The sequence below is a fragment of the Haliotis asinina genome, chromosome 2 (assembly GCF_037392515.1).
Source record: "Haliotis asinina isolate JCU_RB_2024 chromosome 2, JCU_Hal_asi_v2, whole genome shotgun sequence".
NCBI lineage: Eukaryota > Metazoa > Mollusca > Gastropoda > Lepetellida > Haliotidae > Haliotis > Haliotis asinina.
In genome coordinates, this window is record NC_090281.1 from 92,019,038 (window position 1) to 92,037,258 (window position 18,221).

An 18,221-nucleotide genomic window follows, 5' to 3' on the forward strand; every position below is an offset into this window, starting at 1 on the left:
AGTCAGGGAGTCTGCAGTCCCTTCAGCCGCTTCTTCTTCACATGTGTTGCTAAGGGCAAATCTAATCCAGATCTTCAGCGGTCTGAATGTTTACAACCAATTCTAATCTTGATCTCCAAGGGTCAGATATCTTATTGATTAGTTGGGCTACATATGCCACCTCTTAACATAAACACTGGTACCACTGTGATTGTGCTGCTATAGCATGAACTACGTTAACCTTGAGGATGAAGACTTTTATGGATAGACAATTTCTTTCTTGCAATGAATGCAACGTTTCAGTGTATTCTAACACCGTTATTTGCTTGATAATGGTGCTAGAATCTACACCGAAACGTTGCATCCATTGCAAGAAAGAAGCTGTCTATCCATAAGTCTTCATCCTCATCATACCAACTCCTAAAATGCCACTTTAAGGAAGTAAGTTAACCTTGTTACTGAAGACGTTCTACTTCTATGTGCAGTATCCCACCACATACATGCGATCATGATATACACACAAGTCATTCTACCAACAACACCATGCCTAAAATGCAGTGTTTTATTGTATTTATGTTTTGAAAAATACAACCTGATCATTCCAGAATAAGAGCTAATCATCAGAGTTTGATATGTTACAGTTGTTCTGACTGACCCTTTTCTGTTGTAGTAACAAATTCAATATCTATTCAGATAATCTTGTTAAGATGAAGCACATAGCCGAAGAATGTTTGTACAAACATGAATTATTTAATTGCACCTTGTCATTGGTGAGATTGGGGTGCCTAGGCAAGTTGGCTAAGGGTTGAGGTATCAGGATCAAGCCCACCTATCACTGGATGTAAAAACCTTGAAGTCATCTTTGTGTGCAGACTCTTCCAGTGTTGTCACAACCCTGTGCAACATACAAACCCATTGGTATATGACCAGATGGTGGCCTCATGAATACATGCAAACAACAAGTTCCAGGTACAGCAACGTGCAGTGAACTTGGACAAAGTACTGTGACTGTGTGTCCCAGTCAACACTGCTGTGAATAATTACTGGATACCTCTTTGAGATGAGAAAGCCACAATAAACTCCTTGTGGCTAGAGGTAGCAAGAGTTGTATACTCCCAAAAGAGTTGAGATTGATAAAACAATGTGCTTTTGAAATTGACATCCAGCAATCAAGGAAAAAATGCCAGTACCTTGAGCAAGCACTAGTTGTGTAGACATGTGCGCTTTATAAATATCCTTTAATAATAAAAAGACAAAAAGATGAGTTTTCAGTACCCATTCTAGACTATTTCATGTACCAGATTGTGTGCTTGTGTGTGTTCTTGAGTGATTGCTTGTAGTCTGGGCAAGTGGGTTCCAAATGGGATAAAACTGTTTAGCATGCTGCACTTCTCTTGGGCACAGCACCCCCTACTGACCATGAGCTGACCAGTCCATGTTCATTTGATGCAAAACATAAGCAAACTAACCAATTAGCACCATCTTTAATAGTTGTTTTGTACGTAATGGTCAGGCTTGAAGCACCAACCTTTCAAACAAACAGGGACACAGAAACACTTGCAGTCATATGTAATCAGTCACAGAGCATGGAGACCGCTCTGTTTGCTGTATGTCTCATAAAACAGAAGTTTCTGGTGACTGGTACGAGGCTTTACTGTGGTCAGAGCCTCTGTGAAATGTCGATGTCTGATGACAGAACTGTGGATATCTTCCTGCAGCGCAAACAGTGCTGCCTCATGACACACTGCAGACACCTGCAAGTTACATAGTTCAATATTACCACTGCCAATACTTATGTAGCCTTGTGTTTACTACATCCATCTCTGAACAAGATTTTGGCTGACATGCGATGCAGTAGTGACATACAGTGTTTTAGGAACAAAATTCAACAAGGTCAAATGAGACCTACTGCCTGCATGAATTTTGAATAAACCCAATTATTGCCTGAAATCAGAGCAGAGTGCAGAGCAGACACAAGTACATCCCATTTTTCTCGGTTTTATCTCAACACTCATCCGGTATCCAGTTTTGACATTTGATTTGAAGGATGTTACTATCCACAAAATAACATAGCTTACTTGAGGAAATGTTTGGACGCAAATAGTAAATGCCAAATTTTATATCAAGATGTTTAGGATTACACTGAGAAATGCACCACAGGGTAAAATAAACCCTCTGCCTCAGTGATGCATACACATGAACAGACTGATTACAGCAATACACACCTCAGCCCCTGAGTATTTGTCAGTCTCCGCAACCAGAACATCCACACTGACATCAGCATCAACAGGCATCCGCTTCAGATGCAGCTCAAATATTTCCTTCCGTGTGTCTGGGGAGGGCAATGGAACGTACAGGATCCGATCAATTCTGCCTGGACGCAGTAGTGCCTGCAATAGAAAGGTGGTTGCACAGTGATGGCAGTCATTTTGAAGACAAATATTTCTCCTACACGAGTCTCCTTACAAAGACTGTAAGTCTGAAAACATGCCAGTGACTGAAGTATGGGCATCAGTCTACTGGGAATGACACACTATACAAGATAGGTCATACAGCCTTGCATTGCTTTAATTGTGTTGGCTCTGGATGACGGAATTGAGGGTGAAAACCTTTGGACATATGTTTGTGATTTTCATGGCAAGGTACAGCTTATTCTAGGGGCTTTAAGAAATTGGATTTAAATGTGTTATCAATACATTCTACAAGGATTTATCAAGACCTGCTCAAGTGCACTGAAAGTAAAGATACCCACCTGGTCAATCATGTCAGGTCTGTTGGTGGCAGCAACAATGGTGACATCCTGTAGCTTCTCAACTCCATCGATCTCCGTCAGCAACTGCGCAAGTACACGGTCTGCTACATTACTGCCTCCAGAAGAACTGCAAACAGGTGTACCATGACTTATACTAAATCACAGTCTGCCATGGTAATGTCTCAAGACGAACTGAGAACAGTAGGTGTAACATGATATAGATCTAAAGCCTGCCACATTAATGCCTTAAAATGAGCCAAGTCTGAAGCAGTCGCAAATACCATGTCATGTCTCTTATCACAGGTGACAAATGAAAACCTCAATCATATTTCAGTGCAGTTAGGATGCATCAGCTTAGTGGAGGTTAGTTTATCAACTAATGGCATTCATGAATGTTTTTATAAAACACCTCAAATCAATTCCTCAGTATTATGCAGATTGCCTTGCTATGAAAATGTGTTTACAATAGTTCACAGAGGCCACCTACCTCCCTCTCTCTACAGCCAGGGCATCTATCTCATCGAAGAAAATCACAGCCGGAGACGCAGCACGAGCCTTCCTGAACACTTCCCTCACTGCACGCTCTGACTCCCCTACCCATTTGCTGAACAACTCAGGGCCCTGGATACACACAGGTTATATCACTAGCTGAACAACTCAGGGCCCTGGATACACACAGGTTATATCACTAGCTGAACAACTCCGGGCCCTGGATACACACAGGTTATATCACTAGCTGAACAACTCCAGACCCTGGATACACACAGGTTATATCACTAGCTGAACAACTCCAGGCCCTGGATACACACAGGTTATATCACTAGCTGAACAACTCCAGGCCCTGGATACACACAGGTTATATCACTAGCTGAACAACTCAGGGCCCTGGATATACACAGGTTATATCACTAGCTGAACAACTCCAGGCCCTAGATATACACAGGTTATATCACTAGCTGAACAACTCAGGGCCCTGGATACACACAGGTTATATCACTAGCTGAACAACTCCAGGCCCTGGATACACACAGGTTATATCACTAGCTGAACAACTCCAGACCCTGGATACACACAGGTTATATCACTAGCTGAACAACTCCAGGACCTGGATACACACAGGTTATATCACTAGCTGAACAACTACAGGCCCTAGATACACACAGGTTATATCACTAGCTGAACAACTCAGGGCCCTGGATATACACAGGTTATATCACTAGCTGAACAACTCCGGGCCCTGGATACACACAGGTTATATCACTAGCTGAACAACTCCAGACCCTGGATACACACAGGTTATATCACTAGCTGAACAACTCCAGGCCCTGGATACACACAGGTTATATCACTAGCTGAACAACTCCAGACCCTGGATACACACAGGTTATATCACTAGCTGAACAACTCCAGACCCTGGATACACACAGGTTATATCACTAGCTGAACAACTCAGGGCCCTGGATATACACAGGTTATATCACTAGCTGAACAACTCCAGGCCCTGGATACACACAGGTTATATCACTAGCTGAACAACTCCAGGCCCTGGATATACACAGGACATGACTAGCTGAACCCTACAGGGCCCTGGATATACACAGGTTATACCACTAACTGAACCCCGCAGGGTCCTGGATATACACAGGATACACCACTAGCTGAACACAACAGGGCCCTGGATATACACAGGATATATTACTAGATGAATGATGAGATGTCTTGGATATACACAGGATATATCACAAGGTAAACACATCAAGGCCTAGATATACACAGGATATATTACCAGTACTTGCTGACAAAGTAGATTCCCTTGATATACACAGGCTATACAACAAAACAGCTACAGAGCCCAGATATATACAGGTTATATACATAAACTACTTGAGATTCCCAGATATACAGATGGTTTATCATAAACCATGTTCTTTAGTGTACACACTGACATTCTGGAAGATAGTCACAGACAAGATTATGATTTAATTACCTTGACAGCTATAAAGTTGAGACCACTCTCTGTAGCCAGGGCTTTAGCAATCATAGTCTTGGAGCATCCTGGAGGTCCATACATGAGCAGGCCTTTGGGAGGGTTAATGCCAAGCCTCTTAAAAGACTCAGGGTGTTTTAGGGGCCACTCTATTGCCTGTTTCAGTTTAAGTTTCAGCTCAGCTTGACCACCGATGTCCGACCACAGGACCTGTAAGAATACAGAATTAAGAAACATATATCTTTTTCCATTTGTTTTCTATCTTCATCCAACTGAATACACAATGTCAGTTACTGAGAAAGTGTAACAAACATAAATCACATAATCTTCCAGTGTCATTATCATTTCTGTGACGACTGAAGTCTATGTCATTGTGAGGTGCCCCCGTAACTCACAAAATCCAATCACCTTTCAACTGTGTGTCACTCACATCCAGTCTCCCTCTGCTTAAGAACATCCATCACAATTCCCATACATTCATCACTCTACTAAAAAGCACTGACATGTCTCTACTGTCTCCAATAATACAATCTCTTGGCCTCCTTAATTACCTTGGGCACATCCAGCTCCACCTCCCTCATGGCACTAGGCTGAACAGTTGACAAAGCATACACCAGATCCTCTCTGGATACCATCAGCTTCTTATTCCCAGTCTGCACCTTCGTCTTCACGGCATGCAAGCCAGCTATAGAGGGAGAGAAACGCTCATGAGTTATCTCCCTTGAAATGAAAGTCTCGCAAACTCTGCAATCAATGGAACAGTATCGTATGCTGTTTAATGGCACACTCAAGTGCATTCTGTCTATATGGTGGCAGCCAGTAAAAGTGGGCTATATGACATGCTCCAGCCAAGGTGGTGCATCTGACTACACGACCACATCTATCATTTCTTATGACAAGCATGGGATGCTGAAGATCAGTTCTAACCCAGATCTCTTTGGGAAGCTCATGCTGTTGATCACTGGATTGTCTGGTCCAGACTTGATTATTTACAGATCGCTGCCATATAGCTTGAATATTGCTGAGTGTGGAGTAAAACTAAACTCACTCACTCACAAACCCACCTTCCTTACAAATTGCTGCCAGGTCAGCCCCTACAAAGCCATGAGCAGCATCAGCAACATCTGTCAGGTCCTGAGTGGTTAGTGTGTTGGGGGTCTTCTTCAACAGCTTCTTCAGAACCTGACATATGGGTGAAATAGTTGATCATGTTCAATCTGGTTTACGATATTTGAACACAGACATACAGACTGACACACTGACCAGATTACAATATTACAACATGGCCATCCAAACAGACACCCTAAAAACACTTTTGTGTCTAATCATAAACAACTACATGTATATATAAACAACAATTCAACAACAAGCAAATATAGAACCATCATTTAAAATATTTCAAGTCAATCCCATAAGCACAAACAACTGTCATCTCTGACATACCAGTACTTACCTCCAGCCTCTGTTTGGCAGTGGGAACCCCTACCTCCACCTCACGATCAAACCGACCCGGGCGTCTCAGCGCAGCATCCAGAGCATCTGGTCTACTGGTCACCCCAAGGACAACCACCATCTTGTCACTACTGCACTGTAACAAAAAATATGTTCTTTTCCAAAGCATGTACACGTGTTTCTTGATCATGTACCATTCATCAGTGTATGACAGTGGACTGTAAATAAATCAAGTCAATATGCATTTCTGCACCCAGTAATATTAGTCCCTGACAACCTCTTCTCTCTACCATCACTTATGAATCAATGATTATTTCTATACATATTCCAGAACATCTTCGATATCTCCAGGGTATACACTCTGATGCATTTCCACTATACACTGGATCCATGTATGGCTCAGCCTAATAAATTGCCTCCCTTGACTGGCTTTTTATTCAAGCAGGTGTCTACGCTGGGAAGTTGTGAGAGCCAATCACAACTCACTTTTGCATGTTAAATTATCTAACCGTTTAAACTTGGCAACACAAACCATGCAGAGGCTCTCTGAAAGAGATAAAAGGAGTTCTTGCATATGTTCTTGCATATGCTCAGACCTATCAGTTTGTCTGCATGATTCCCGCAAAATCTGAGTCGCACTTCGAAAAAACCATCGCAGCAATGACCGCTATCACTGTTGGCACTGGCATGCTCGGTTGTAATGGCAGCTTAGCGGATTGGCTACTGTGAGAATGCAAAGACAGCAAAGGGAGGTAATAAAATTATCATAGATGCATCCAGTGTACAGTGGAGCATATCAGAACGTATATCCTGAAGATATCGAGGATGATTCCAGAAGTGCTCTACTGAATCCCTTTAACCAGCAGTTGACTGGTAATAAGTAATAACAAATGGCAAGACATTTTGTGGATGACAACTTCATAACTATGTAATGTGTAGTTATCATCATTTGTGCAATTCCAACACCAGCAGTGAAAAGGAAACTTATCAAAACAATTTGAAACAACATCCAAAACTGGTCAGCTTAAGTAAACACAGACTCTAACAGTAAAGTACATGTATGTGAACATGTAGTAACATTGTGTTTAAAGGAATTGAGGAGCTGAGTTGTGAGTACATACATCGATGCCATCCATGAGAGTCAGCAGACTGGCCACAACTCGCTTCTCAAGATCACTGTTAGAGTTGTCTCTCTTTGGGCACAGTGCATCAAGTTCGTCTATTACAATGATGCTTGGAGCCCTGGGACACAATGAAGGCATCACAACAATGTAATCTTATTATGGATCACCTTGGGAAAGAACTAGGTACAATAGGGCTTGTGTTTTGTTCATGCAATGTGCAGTGAAAAAAAACGAATCAATGAAAGCAAGGAAATGTTCTAAAATGTAAATGAATGAGAACAAGACATTGTTTGGGATGTATTTCAGAGCAAATATTCCTAAAATAAGTAAATATCTTTCCAATGCCAAAATGTCAGCTGGCTGGAAATTATCCTCATGGCCACCTTCATCTTTTGATAAACAATGAAATGATCGTTTTTCACTTTATGTACATTCATTGAGGGATATTACAGACTAGTATGTCATTTGTAAAAAATGTAATTTGTCACAATCTATAGGTGTTTTCACTACTCAGTTTGGGGGAATAATAATATACTATCAACATACAGTCAGTGGCCAAAAGTCTGTTTGCACCAGCAACGTCATGGCTATTCATAGCAAAATCTCGTCCCTTCTTTAAATTCACATATATATGTAAGTAATAAAGGTACTCACCTCATATGTTCAGAATTTAGAGATATGACCCTGTTGACTTAGGACATCTTGCAGTCATCTTGGCAAACTGTCACATAGACGACGAATGTAAGGGGACTAAGCCTAGTCCAAATGTTATTCACCACACGGATGAGATCTTCTCTCCAATTAATGTCACCTGATCTTGCTTTGAGATGATATTTAACAGTTTTCCACACATTTTCAATAATATTGAGATCTGGGCTTTGTGGGGTCACGGCAAAGTCAGAATATGATTTGCCTGTTTCCAGCGGTTAGCCTGAACGGACACATGACAAGGAGCATTGTCTTCTTGGAAAATCCAGTTGCGGTTGGCAAAATGCCTTGCAACTACAGGCCACAAGAATAGCAATGTACTTATCAGTGTTCATGTTGCCATCAACGACAGCTAAAGTTCCCACACCATATGCCGACTCACATCCCCAAAACATAAAACTGAAAACTTAGAATTTCGTTCATGATCGGCACGAATCCCCAAACAGTCAGGTTGCAACCGCTCATCTGACTTTCTCCACACATGAACTTTTCTGTCTTCCCTGATCTGGACTTGTGTCTCATCACTAAAAATGACATTTTCCCACTGATGTCTTCTCCAGTGCAATTTTGTCCAACAAAATCGGCGTCTCTTCTCTCTATTAACACGAGAAATGGTGACTTTCTTGCTTACCACACATCTACGATACCCCTCAGTGAACAGTCTTCTTCTGACTGTGCGAGCAGAAACTGTAGTCTGTACCTGATTGTTGAATTTTGCTGTCAAATCCCCATGAGTTTCACAGCGATTCCTTTTCACAAGACGAAAAAGTCGTTCACTTCTTGGTGACAATTTGCAGAGGCCGCCCACTTCTCGGCAATGATTTAACTTAACCGCGCTCCCCAAAACGCTTTAAAGTTTTCTGCATTGTTCTAGGGTTTATACCTGTCAAATCAGCAATTTTGTAGCTTGATTGGCCTTGTTGATCCAACTCAACAATTATATTTCTTTGATCAGGTGTCAATTCTCAGTTGACAGGCAGCAGGATAGCAGACGACAATAATGTAAACAAAGAAAGAGAGGTAATCGCGCATTATGGCAGCAACACATATGTTGTGACCTGTGAAATTTGTACCCCAAACAGCATTATGATTGGTGGCTTATCAACATGGCGAGATGCTTTCAAAGTCAGCCTGCAGCTCAAAACATGGGCAACATAACATGATTTGCAAACAGACTTTTGGCCACTGACTGTAGAAATCAGAAAGCAGTATGCTATTGCCTTCAGTTTACTTCACAGAAATGTTACAAGGTTACAAAACAATCTATTGTAAAATTTCACTTACATTTCTTGAGCAGATTTGAAAATATTCCTCAGCTTACTTTCTGTTTCTCCAAAGAATCTGAGAATGAAGAGTGCAGATGAAGGACGTGTTGATTTTATGATGAAGTATCAGCTTGTTACTATCAATAATACTCATCATCTTTAAGTTTAGCTTCCCTGTGAATTATTTTTTTGAGGGGCATGTTTAGATGATGGAAGTCGGAACATGTATGCATGGATGATAACTGCCTTTGATTCCAGACCATGACATTTCGATACATGTTATTGTATCATTTCCAAGTGTGCCCTGTGAAGATCTAGATTAGAATTAGTCTTCAGCAAACCATTCCTTGTCATGATAAGGGACAGGAATGGGCTACAATGCTAGTTTACTTAGCTCACTTGAAGCCTGTCATCATATCAAAATATTTTATCAAATACTGGTACTGTACTCCCTGGTTAAGATTTGATCATTTATAGAATATATCATATATCTGGAATATTGTAGAATATACAGGATAGCAACACAACATACAAACATGTCTATCTCAAGCCATAAAACACTTGCAAAAGTCAATCATGATTATGCCATACTTGCTCCAGATCTGCGGACCTGTCACTTGCAGGATGTTGATGTTGAGACTGGCGGCCACAGCTCGTGCTAGAAGAGTCTTCCCTGTGCCGGATGGCCCATGGATCAACACACCCCTGGGAGGAACAAGGCCTGAAGAACAAGCATCAGTATACCACACAGACCTATAAATAAATGAGTCTTGACCATATACACCAGCAAATGATATTGTGAGCAGAGATCCATGTAATCAGCACACAAAAAGTCTAAATCAATTAAGTCAGTGTATCTGAATACCCAAGTCAATGTGTACTGCATAAATCTATTTATGGGGGCAAATTCAAATAACAGTTCCACATGAAACAAATGAGATATACATTAACTAAAGAACAACACCACAGAAATATGAAACAAAGTGAAGGAACTACTAGTAATCTATTACTTTTCCCAAAATAAAATCTTGCTTGAAGAGGTTCATTCCAGACATCAATCTACTAATAATAGTATCATCAACACTATCCAATAACAAACCGACCATTCTCCTCTCCACCACAGACATCACCATTACCACCATTAGTATATAGTGACAGGGATGGTGGGATAGCCTAGTGGTTAAAGCGTTCACTCGCTGCACCGCAGAGCCAGGTTTGGTTACCCATTTCTGGTGTTCTACGCAATAATATTGCCAGAATATTGCTAAAGGTGTTGTAAAACACAACAACTCAATGTAGCGACACCATCACATGGCAGACATCACCATCACCAGTATTAGCATCATCTACTGCATTAGTCGCTTCCATCCATCCGTCCATCCATCCGTCCATCCATCCGTCCATCCATAACCACTAGCGCCATCATGCTTTCCACCACCACCACCATCATCATCATCATCATCATCATCATCATCATCATCATCATCATCATCATCATGTGTTTAATCTCAGTTTCTGCAGGGCTGCATTCTCACCATAAGACTCGAACAGTTCCGGTTTGGTGAGGGGAATCTGCACCATCTCTGTTATCTGTTTCACTTGCTCAGACAAGCCTCCAATGTCATCCAACACGGCTCCAGCATCGTGTGTGTCATCAACATTCTCTTTAGCACTAGCATCCAACAGTGTCACCTTTGTACATGACACAACTTTAAAAAACTTCTCACATTTCTTTGACTTTCTGTGTCTATGAATAATTGGAGTTTGAAACGCTTGTGGACTGGTGACTTCCACTGAACTAGTTTTACTGTCAGGTGTTTTCGGTGTTGACAGTGATTGGTTCAAGCTGGAGCTGGTAGTGTCAGACTGACTGGATTCATCCTTAGATTCATTAAATGAAATGTCAGATAAGTTGAGACTGGCCATGCTGTCAGACAACGACAAGTCAGGCTGATTGACCGGTATCACTTCAACATGACAACGTTGTTTTACCATTGTCTTCAAGCACTTAACTTGAAATTCACATTGCTGACCAAAATATGATAAAGTAACTCTGTTTCCTGCACACAAGTACCTGTTCACTGAAACAAAATGAATACGAAGGATAAATATATATAGGTATACATGGGTAGCCAAAACCTCTGTGGTCCTGGGAATGCAGTGGAAGCTGGTAAATACGTAATCAAAAATCAACAGAGCACTTTTCTTGATTTTTATTCCAGTTTTATTCCAAAAAAATATAATCCCCAATATTTAGAAAAAAATATTTACACATACCAATCATGACATGAGATGTGTCTCCAAATATGACACTACACGAGTGTCCAAATATGACACTATACGAATTTGTCGATATATGACCCTACAGGATTGTTTCCAAATATGACAATGTTCAATGAAGGGTTCAAAATTATGAATCCAACAAAACATGTCCAAATATGACACTACACGAAAGAAACACCAAATGCACAATCCTTAATGTTTCAATGATATGTCTACAAATCAGACACAAAACATTCCAAACTTAATAAAACTTCATTCAGTTATATAGAGACAGTCACCAAGGTCTAACTGCTCTCATCCAAGTCAGAAACTAATCTGCATGGGTTGCAGCAGGTGTCAATTTCAATTCACATTCACATTCGCTTAAACAAATCGCATAAACAATTTAGAATGTCAATCCCATGAACGGGAGGTGTTTAGGCGAGACCTTCTGTCCAGTCCTCAAATGTTGTTGGTCATTTGTCCATTTCAATTATCAATCCTGCTATCAGGGTTTCATCAATTTACTACTTTAACTTCCACATTTGCCTGCCTTAAGTTATCAAAATATTAAATTCTACAATATCGTTAACAATGTATTTTCAAACACATTAGACAACTTTTGAAATCTTACATTTCAAGAGAATTTTTTTTTTCAAGAAACCTTAAGCTAATAAATTATGACAATATTTAAGCATTTCATTTTGCATCCTGCCTCTGTGATAACAAAGAAAATGTGAAACAAATTATCTCCCTCTAGTGATATATTTTGTCTACAGTTACATTGGTTATACAACAGAGAGTTCCCATGTTGCACTCTTTCAACAAGAATATTTACTTAAAACAGTTCATAAATGCATCAACCCCAATAAGTATACCCCTAAACTTACTTAATACCACATAAACTACAATTCCATGTCAATTTCCTTCTCAATACTAATGAAACATGTTATGAGAAGTAAACCTGTCAACTATGTACGTTAAATTTCATGACACCATTGAACAGAATCAGTACTGACAAATCACTTCAATATTTTCATAACATTTACCATCGCAAAATTGAACATGTCCAAAATATTTTCAAAGTCCTTTTGATAAATACGAAGTTGTTACTTACATAGTTTATGTTTGAGGTTGTTCACACAGTTTTTATCGGAGTACACAGGTCTCCATTCTCTGAAAGCAAAACAGGAAAGACATAAAAATGTCAATGAAAATACTAATATAAGAGGATTTCTGCACTAAAAAATATTGTGATTCAACTGAAATTCACTGAGCTTGATCGCCTGATCCATAATGTAACCTCTCACAGAACACTAATTGCTGGTGACCATTTTAACCCAGAATCCAAATGAGGCATTAAGTCCTGTTAGTTAGCATCGAGAAGAGTACAGTCTATTTGTAAGTACATCCCATGCTTACTTGGATTCTAATACCACTTCTTCTGCATGTGATTCCGCTCCACCAAAACTCTCAACTGTGATGATATCTTCCTTCTTGCTACCAATGTCAGCCAAGGCTTTCTCATCAACAAAGACACCAGTTAGACTCCCAGCAGTTGAAGGCCAACATGTCTTGACAACTTCTGAGTTGATAATACAGGGTTTTCCTATAGCCAGGCCACACAGTAGCATGGTACTAGGATGTACAGCAATAATGTCATCTTTATGTGTCTTTGGCACCTTCAGATCTAAAGCAGGAACAAAAAGCAGTCAAGACACTCCTAGTAGCATGTTTCAAGCTACATTGTCTGTTTGGCACAAAAGTGTACTGATGAATTGCACTCTAACTCGAAAATTGATCAACATAAAATACTCAATGACACACTCTTCATACTCAAAAGATCATACCAACTCTGTGAGGCTTTTGCAGAATTTTTAAAAGTGAGCTAGTATTATAAAACCAGCTTATGTCCGGGCCAATACAAGCAGACACACATACACAAGCAAGCATGTCGTCATATGAGCGAAACATTTCTAAGCACGGTGTTACACCCCATTTCACCACACCTATGAACTACAGGGAAAACAATAACAAAAATGCAGCTAGTTATGTTTGTAACACTCAGTTTTGATTAGTTCTTCTGAAAACATCATCAACTAATCAAGTCAGTTGCATAGTTTCAAAGTATAAATATACACTGTTTATCAAGAAAGAAGGCCTCATGGAAATTGAGTGTGGATTCATCTTCTAAAACATCATAACAAAGTAAGATTTCAGGATTTGTCACTGATCGGAATTGATCTTTTGAAAATTCTGTCATTGCAAGAAAAATTATTGATGAACTTGGAAATTGTTTTGAAATTGAGGTTCCTCTCAATGTCACTCATGCACCGACATGGAAACACAAAGGGCATTTGAAAAACTCAGTGTGCATGGAAAATTAGGTTTCTATGGTTACCTTTTGATTAACAATCTGATGAAATGAGAAGAAGAGGCAATTATCTGATCCAGTTCAAAATGACATTCAAGCTGACATGTTTTCATATAAATGTGGTAACCTAAAATCCTAGATTGCTACATGTAAAAGCTAAGTCTAGAGCTGGTGTTCCAGTGTGTTGCCACTGTTAGACTGAGTGAGTTTAGTTTTATGCTACTTTCAGTAATATTCCAGCAACATCACAGCGGGGGACACCAGAAAAAGGACTTCACACATTGTACCCATGTGGAGAATCGAACCCAGTTCTTTGGCTTGACGAGCGAACGCTTTTACCATTAGGCTTACCCACTGCCCATGCCACTGTTACAGGATGTGGTAGAAATTTTATATGGTTATATTTGGTGAAATTTTGAGTGGTTCCAAATTGATGTTTCTGGACCCCCTCCATGTTAAATAGATGGGCAGATCTAAAATAGAGGGGATCCTCACTGAATTTGAGTCAATTTAACACTCCAAAACCCTCTCTTGAGCCAACACTGTATGGATGGGAAGCATTGTAATCAAGCGTAACATACTGTAGTGTTTTCATACAACGTAGTGTTTGCATTTACTGGACAGTTTGTTTTCCAATCAACTGAAACAGGCTCTATTGCCGATTATGATATGTTTACTATGCACACCTGCTGAAGCCGAGAAGGGGGAGATAACTCCATGCAAAGTACCGTCCTTTACAAAACCGTGATTACAACGTTCGTCACCACATTGTTCTCTGTGAATGCTGACATCACGATCACTGACAATTAGTTTACACTTCATGCATTCGTTCCATTCCGTCTTCCGACCTTTCTGTTTCTTCGACATTTTAGTTCTCACTTGCAAAGTTCACAATGTGAAAGAAACCCATTTATCCAAATCACACATGGTAGCTGCCATGACACTTTTATGATCTCATGAAATCCCGTTTACCGCCTTTATTTTAGGGATCCATATATGGACAAATATTGTACGTGTCATCTTTTCGTATTGTTTAAACTATATCGGTAAGGCCTCTGCAGCCGACAAAGATAACAATAAGACCTAATTAACCCCTGGGGCGAGGGACTGATGAAAACAGTTATTTGTCACGTGATCAGAAACGAGATTTGCGAGCAGCCATATTCGGGTAGTTTCTCCAGCAGTTGTAACGTTCGGAAAGATGTTACGTGGGGAATGAGGAAACTTGTAAACGTCCTCTGACAAGGAACTTGTCGATTGTTGTTTATCCGCCATATGTTAGGTCTCCACGTGCAAGAATAGGCGTTAACGTAGGAGACCACCACAATGATTATTGAAAATCTGGATGCTTTCAAAGTGTGGCTATCAAAAACACTGGATCCGATGTGAGTCTTAGTGGAAATATGTGATTGTGAAATGTTTTATTATTGAATAGGGGACTTAATGTTGTCATTCCAGGGCTGGTTATACTCGTTCCATCGGACATACTGAGTAGCTGTGTCCCATTTTCGTGATTTTACGTTTTTGCCCTTGCGTAGTATTTCCATGGTAAACCATCCTTACCGGTTTTACTTCAATAAACTATCTGTTTAATGAACATACACCTGAAGAATAATTCACTAGTTACAACTACAGTTACACAAGAAACCTCTCCTGCAGTTACATTGTGGAATAAATTATAACAGGTGTATTCAGTAATTCATAGTCATGTCGCGTTATAGAGAAAAGTGTGGAACTAATTTCCATTCCATGAGTCAAATACCTATCAAATGCGTTAAATAATGTGATGGAGTATAAAATGCGCTTTTGAGAAATGAATATGTTAATACAAAGGTTTATCCTCGTCATTTTGTTTCGAAGTAATGTGATTGCCCAAGACAAGTTCATTTTTTTTGGGAAAAGATTGCTGTAGGGTCTGTGAAGCTAGCAGTCACTGGGACAGCTTGTGAAGTCAGAGCATTCGTCATCATGCTAAATATGAGGAACATATTAGAACAGCCATTAAGATTAGTTTTGTAGCACCTCATGTTTCTGGACAAATGGTGCCTGAAGTGGTGGTATCCATCATAGATATTACATATATCTTTCATTTTGACTTAAGTAAAACATTTTTGCTCTCTGGCAAATGTCAGGGCCTGTCCATCATGATCATGCACATTTCTTTCAACAGCTGTGATGCAGACCCGTCAACTTTGTCTCGCTATGTATTGGCATTGGTCAAGAAAGAAAAGTCTGAAAATGAACTCAAGGACATCTGTATGGACCAGCTTGATGTGTTTTTGCAGTCAAGTATGTTTCTTTTTTCTTATCTAGTTGGTGTTTTAGGTATAATGTATATGGTACAGTTCATTAGAGTCAAAATCTCCCCATTGAATTGCTCTCTAACTCAAAACCAAGTAATCATTAATGACTGAAACTAACGCCATAATAAATAGGAAAAATACACCAACTTTGCAGTAGTTTGTTAAAATGTTTGGCAACAAGATACGAAAGTTGTTTAACAAACCAACATTATTTTCACTGATACTGTGACATGTGTGAACCAACAGCTCAGGTAACACCTAAGGTAAGCGAGAAGCATGTGTGATTTTGACTTTTCAGTTGGGGATGGTGTGAAAAGTCATCATATTGCGCTTCTGAATCAGACATGGATTCACTGCTGTCAGAGTCCTCAGAGTGCACCAGTAACAGGACTGATAGTCACCTGTTGTAAACTGCTTTGAAGCCAGTACTGAGGCTCCACAGCATTTTCAACTTTCTTAACTGATCTTTTCTGTGTGTGTTGTGAAATCTTAGCCATAGAGTCATGGACTAGATTTTGAATGTCTGTCATTTTAGACATTGTGTTATTCCAGGCAATGTCAGATTTGATGATACCCCAGATCTCTTCAATAAGATTCAAATCGCCATGATAAGGAGGCAAACGTAAGACATCATGACCTTGTGATTTCAGATACTGGTCAATTTTATACACAATTGCTCCTTGGTTGATTTAAATCAGTGCCTCCTGGATTCTGCAGCAAATTTAAGCAAATTCTGCACTGAGTTTTTCAGTATTCTGCAAAATATTCTGCGCTTAAAACGTTTGTAAAAAACAACAAAAACATACAGACCTTTGTACGTTAATTCTCAAACACAGATATAGAGTTACCTCAACAGTACACATTGCATCTTGAGTAGGTTTGATGACAAAGCACCAACACTTTTTTCTGTATATGAGAATTAAATACTCGCTGAAAGTTATTTCTCTCCTCGCATTCATAACTTTGATGCAGACGAACAGCTTCTGGTTTCATGCAAGTAACAATTTAATATTTAAACAAAATCTGAAATCATTTCTATTTTCAAAATGATCGATTTTGAGTACGTAATTGCAGTGTCCAATTCATCTAATTTTTTTTTAAACATGCCTAAAACATGCTTTATTAATAAAGTGTCTTTACTCGTAATTGTTTTGAAAATGCTGTTACAACAAATATGTCAGTTCATTTTATGTGTAACTGATCCTACTTCTGATATTAACTCTACTTTTCGTTCCGGCTGTCAGCCAGTTTTCACTCAGTGTTTAAAATAAGCAAATTCCGCAGCAGAACACTGGCAAATTCTGCTTAAGGTCAGCATGAAAATGCGTTTTCCACGGACCAGACGTTTTTTTTGCATGGAAAGGTAAATTCCGGGATTTCCAGGAGGGACTGTTTAATGATTTCATAAAGTTTTGTTTTTGTTGTGTTAAGTGGAAATAGTACATTATAAGTTGTTCAGGGGTCGCGAGGGGACCATGGGCTCATGTTCCCTTGAGGTGTGTTTATGTTCCTTGAGCCGGCAGGGCGAGGGCAACGTAAACAAACCTCGAGGGTACATGAGCCCAGGGACCCCAAGGGACCAGTGAGCAACATATTTATCTTACCGACCACCTGAATTTTAATTTTGAACTGTTTGAAGCACTTTTGTTGAATCACCATTTTGCAGACAACACAAGGTAACAGATTTAGAGTTATCTCCCTTCCATCAATTTTCAATCGCAAAACATTGTGATGCGTGATTCAATGTTATTCGAGGTAAAAAAATACTACTTCTATGAAGCACCAGAAGAGTTCAGAATTCCCAGTGGTGTACATTGAAAATAATGCATCGCCTGTAAGCGGAGTACTCGTACATTGAAAATCATAGAATAGCACTTAACCAATCAGAAAGCGACAGCACAAGATGTATGTTTAAGAAATTTATCAAGTGCATAAAATGGTCTGCCCCGTTCAAGTTTCAGACTTTAAGAGGTCATAGACCTTGTAAATGAAAGCCATAACATCAGCAGTAAACT

At 39.7% G+C, this 18,221-nt stretch overlaps 2 protein-coding genes across 7 annotated transcripts in view; one reads left to right on the forward strand and one right to left on the reverse strand.

The window, feature by feature from the left end:
- Nucleotides 1-529: 529 nt before the first annotated feature.
- Nucleotides 530-15,021, reverse strand: LOC137274601 (ATPase family gene 2 protein homolog A-like). The gene is made up of 15 exons (XM_067807879.1): nucleotides 14,590-15,021; nucleotides 12,952-13,219; nucleotides 12,647-12,705; nucleotides 10,803-11,348; nucleotides 9,859-9,988; nucleotides 9,287-9,343; nucleotides 7,292-7,412; nucleotides 6,172-6,306; nucleotides 5,783-5,900; nucleotides 5,270-5,403; nucleotides 4,719-4,928; nucleotides 3,219-3,352; nucleotides 2,732-2,858; nucleotides 2,205-2,369; nucleotides 530-1,733 (listed from the first exon to the last, which is right to left on the reverse strand). Exons 1-15 carry the CDS (start codon nucleotides 14,768-14,770, stop codon nucleotides 1,557-1,559), a joined length of 2,562 nt encoding a protein of 853 aa, XP_067663980.1. The 5' UTR covers nucleotides 14,771-15,021; the 3' UTR covers nucleotides 530-1,556.
- Nucleotides 15,022-15,040: 19 nt separating this feature from the next.
- Nucleotides 15,041-18,221, forward strand: part of LOC137274599 (RNA-binding protein 26-like) — a 44,571-nt gene continuing 41,390 nt past the window's right edge. For 3 of the 6 annotated variants that reach the window (XM_067807873.1, XM_067807875.1, XM_067807876.1), the window contains exons 1-2: nucleotides 15,041-15,288; nucleotides 16,074-16,192. In XM_067807873.1, coding sequence (XP_067663974.1) covers nucleotides 15,230-15,288; nucleotides 16,074-16,192 — 178 coding nt within the window. In that variant the 5' untranslated portion in view covers nucleotides 15,041-15,229. The remainder of the gene's footprint in view (nucleotides 15,289-16,073; nucleotides 16,193-18,221) is intronic. The other 3 variants (XM_067807874.1, XM_067807877.1, XM_067807878.1) reach the window with 1 other exon arrangement.

Excerpts from the sequence above, each read along its gene's own strand:
- LOC137274601 (XM_067807879.1), bottom strand. The coding sequence starts at position 14,770 with ATGTCGAAGAAACAGAAAGGTCGGAAGACGGAATGGAACGAATGCATG. Across the intron at positions 6,307-7,291 it reads CTCTCATGGATGGCATCGAT|TGCAGTAGTGACAAGATGGT; the intron begins GTATGTACTCAC and ends TTTTTGTTACAG. Across the intron at positions 5,901-6,171 it reads CTGCCAAACAGAGGCTGGAG|GTTCTGAAGAAGCTGTTGAA; the intron begins GTAAGTACTGGT and ends CCCATATGTCAG.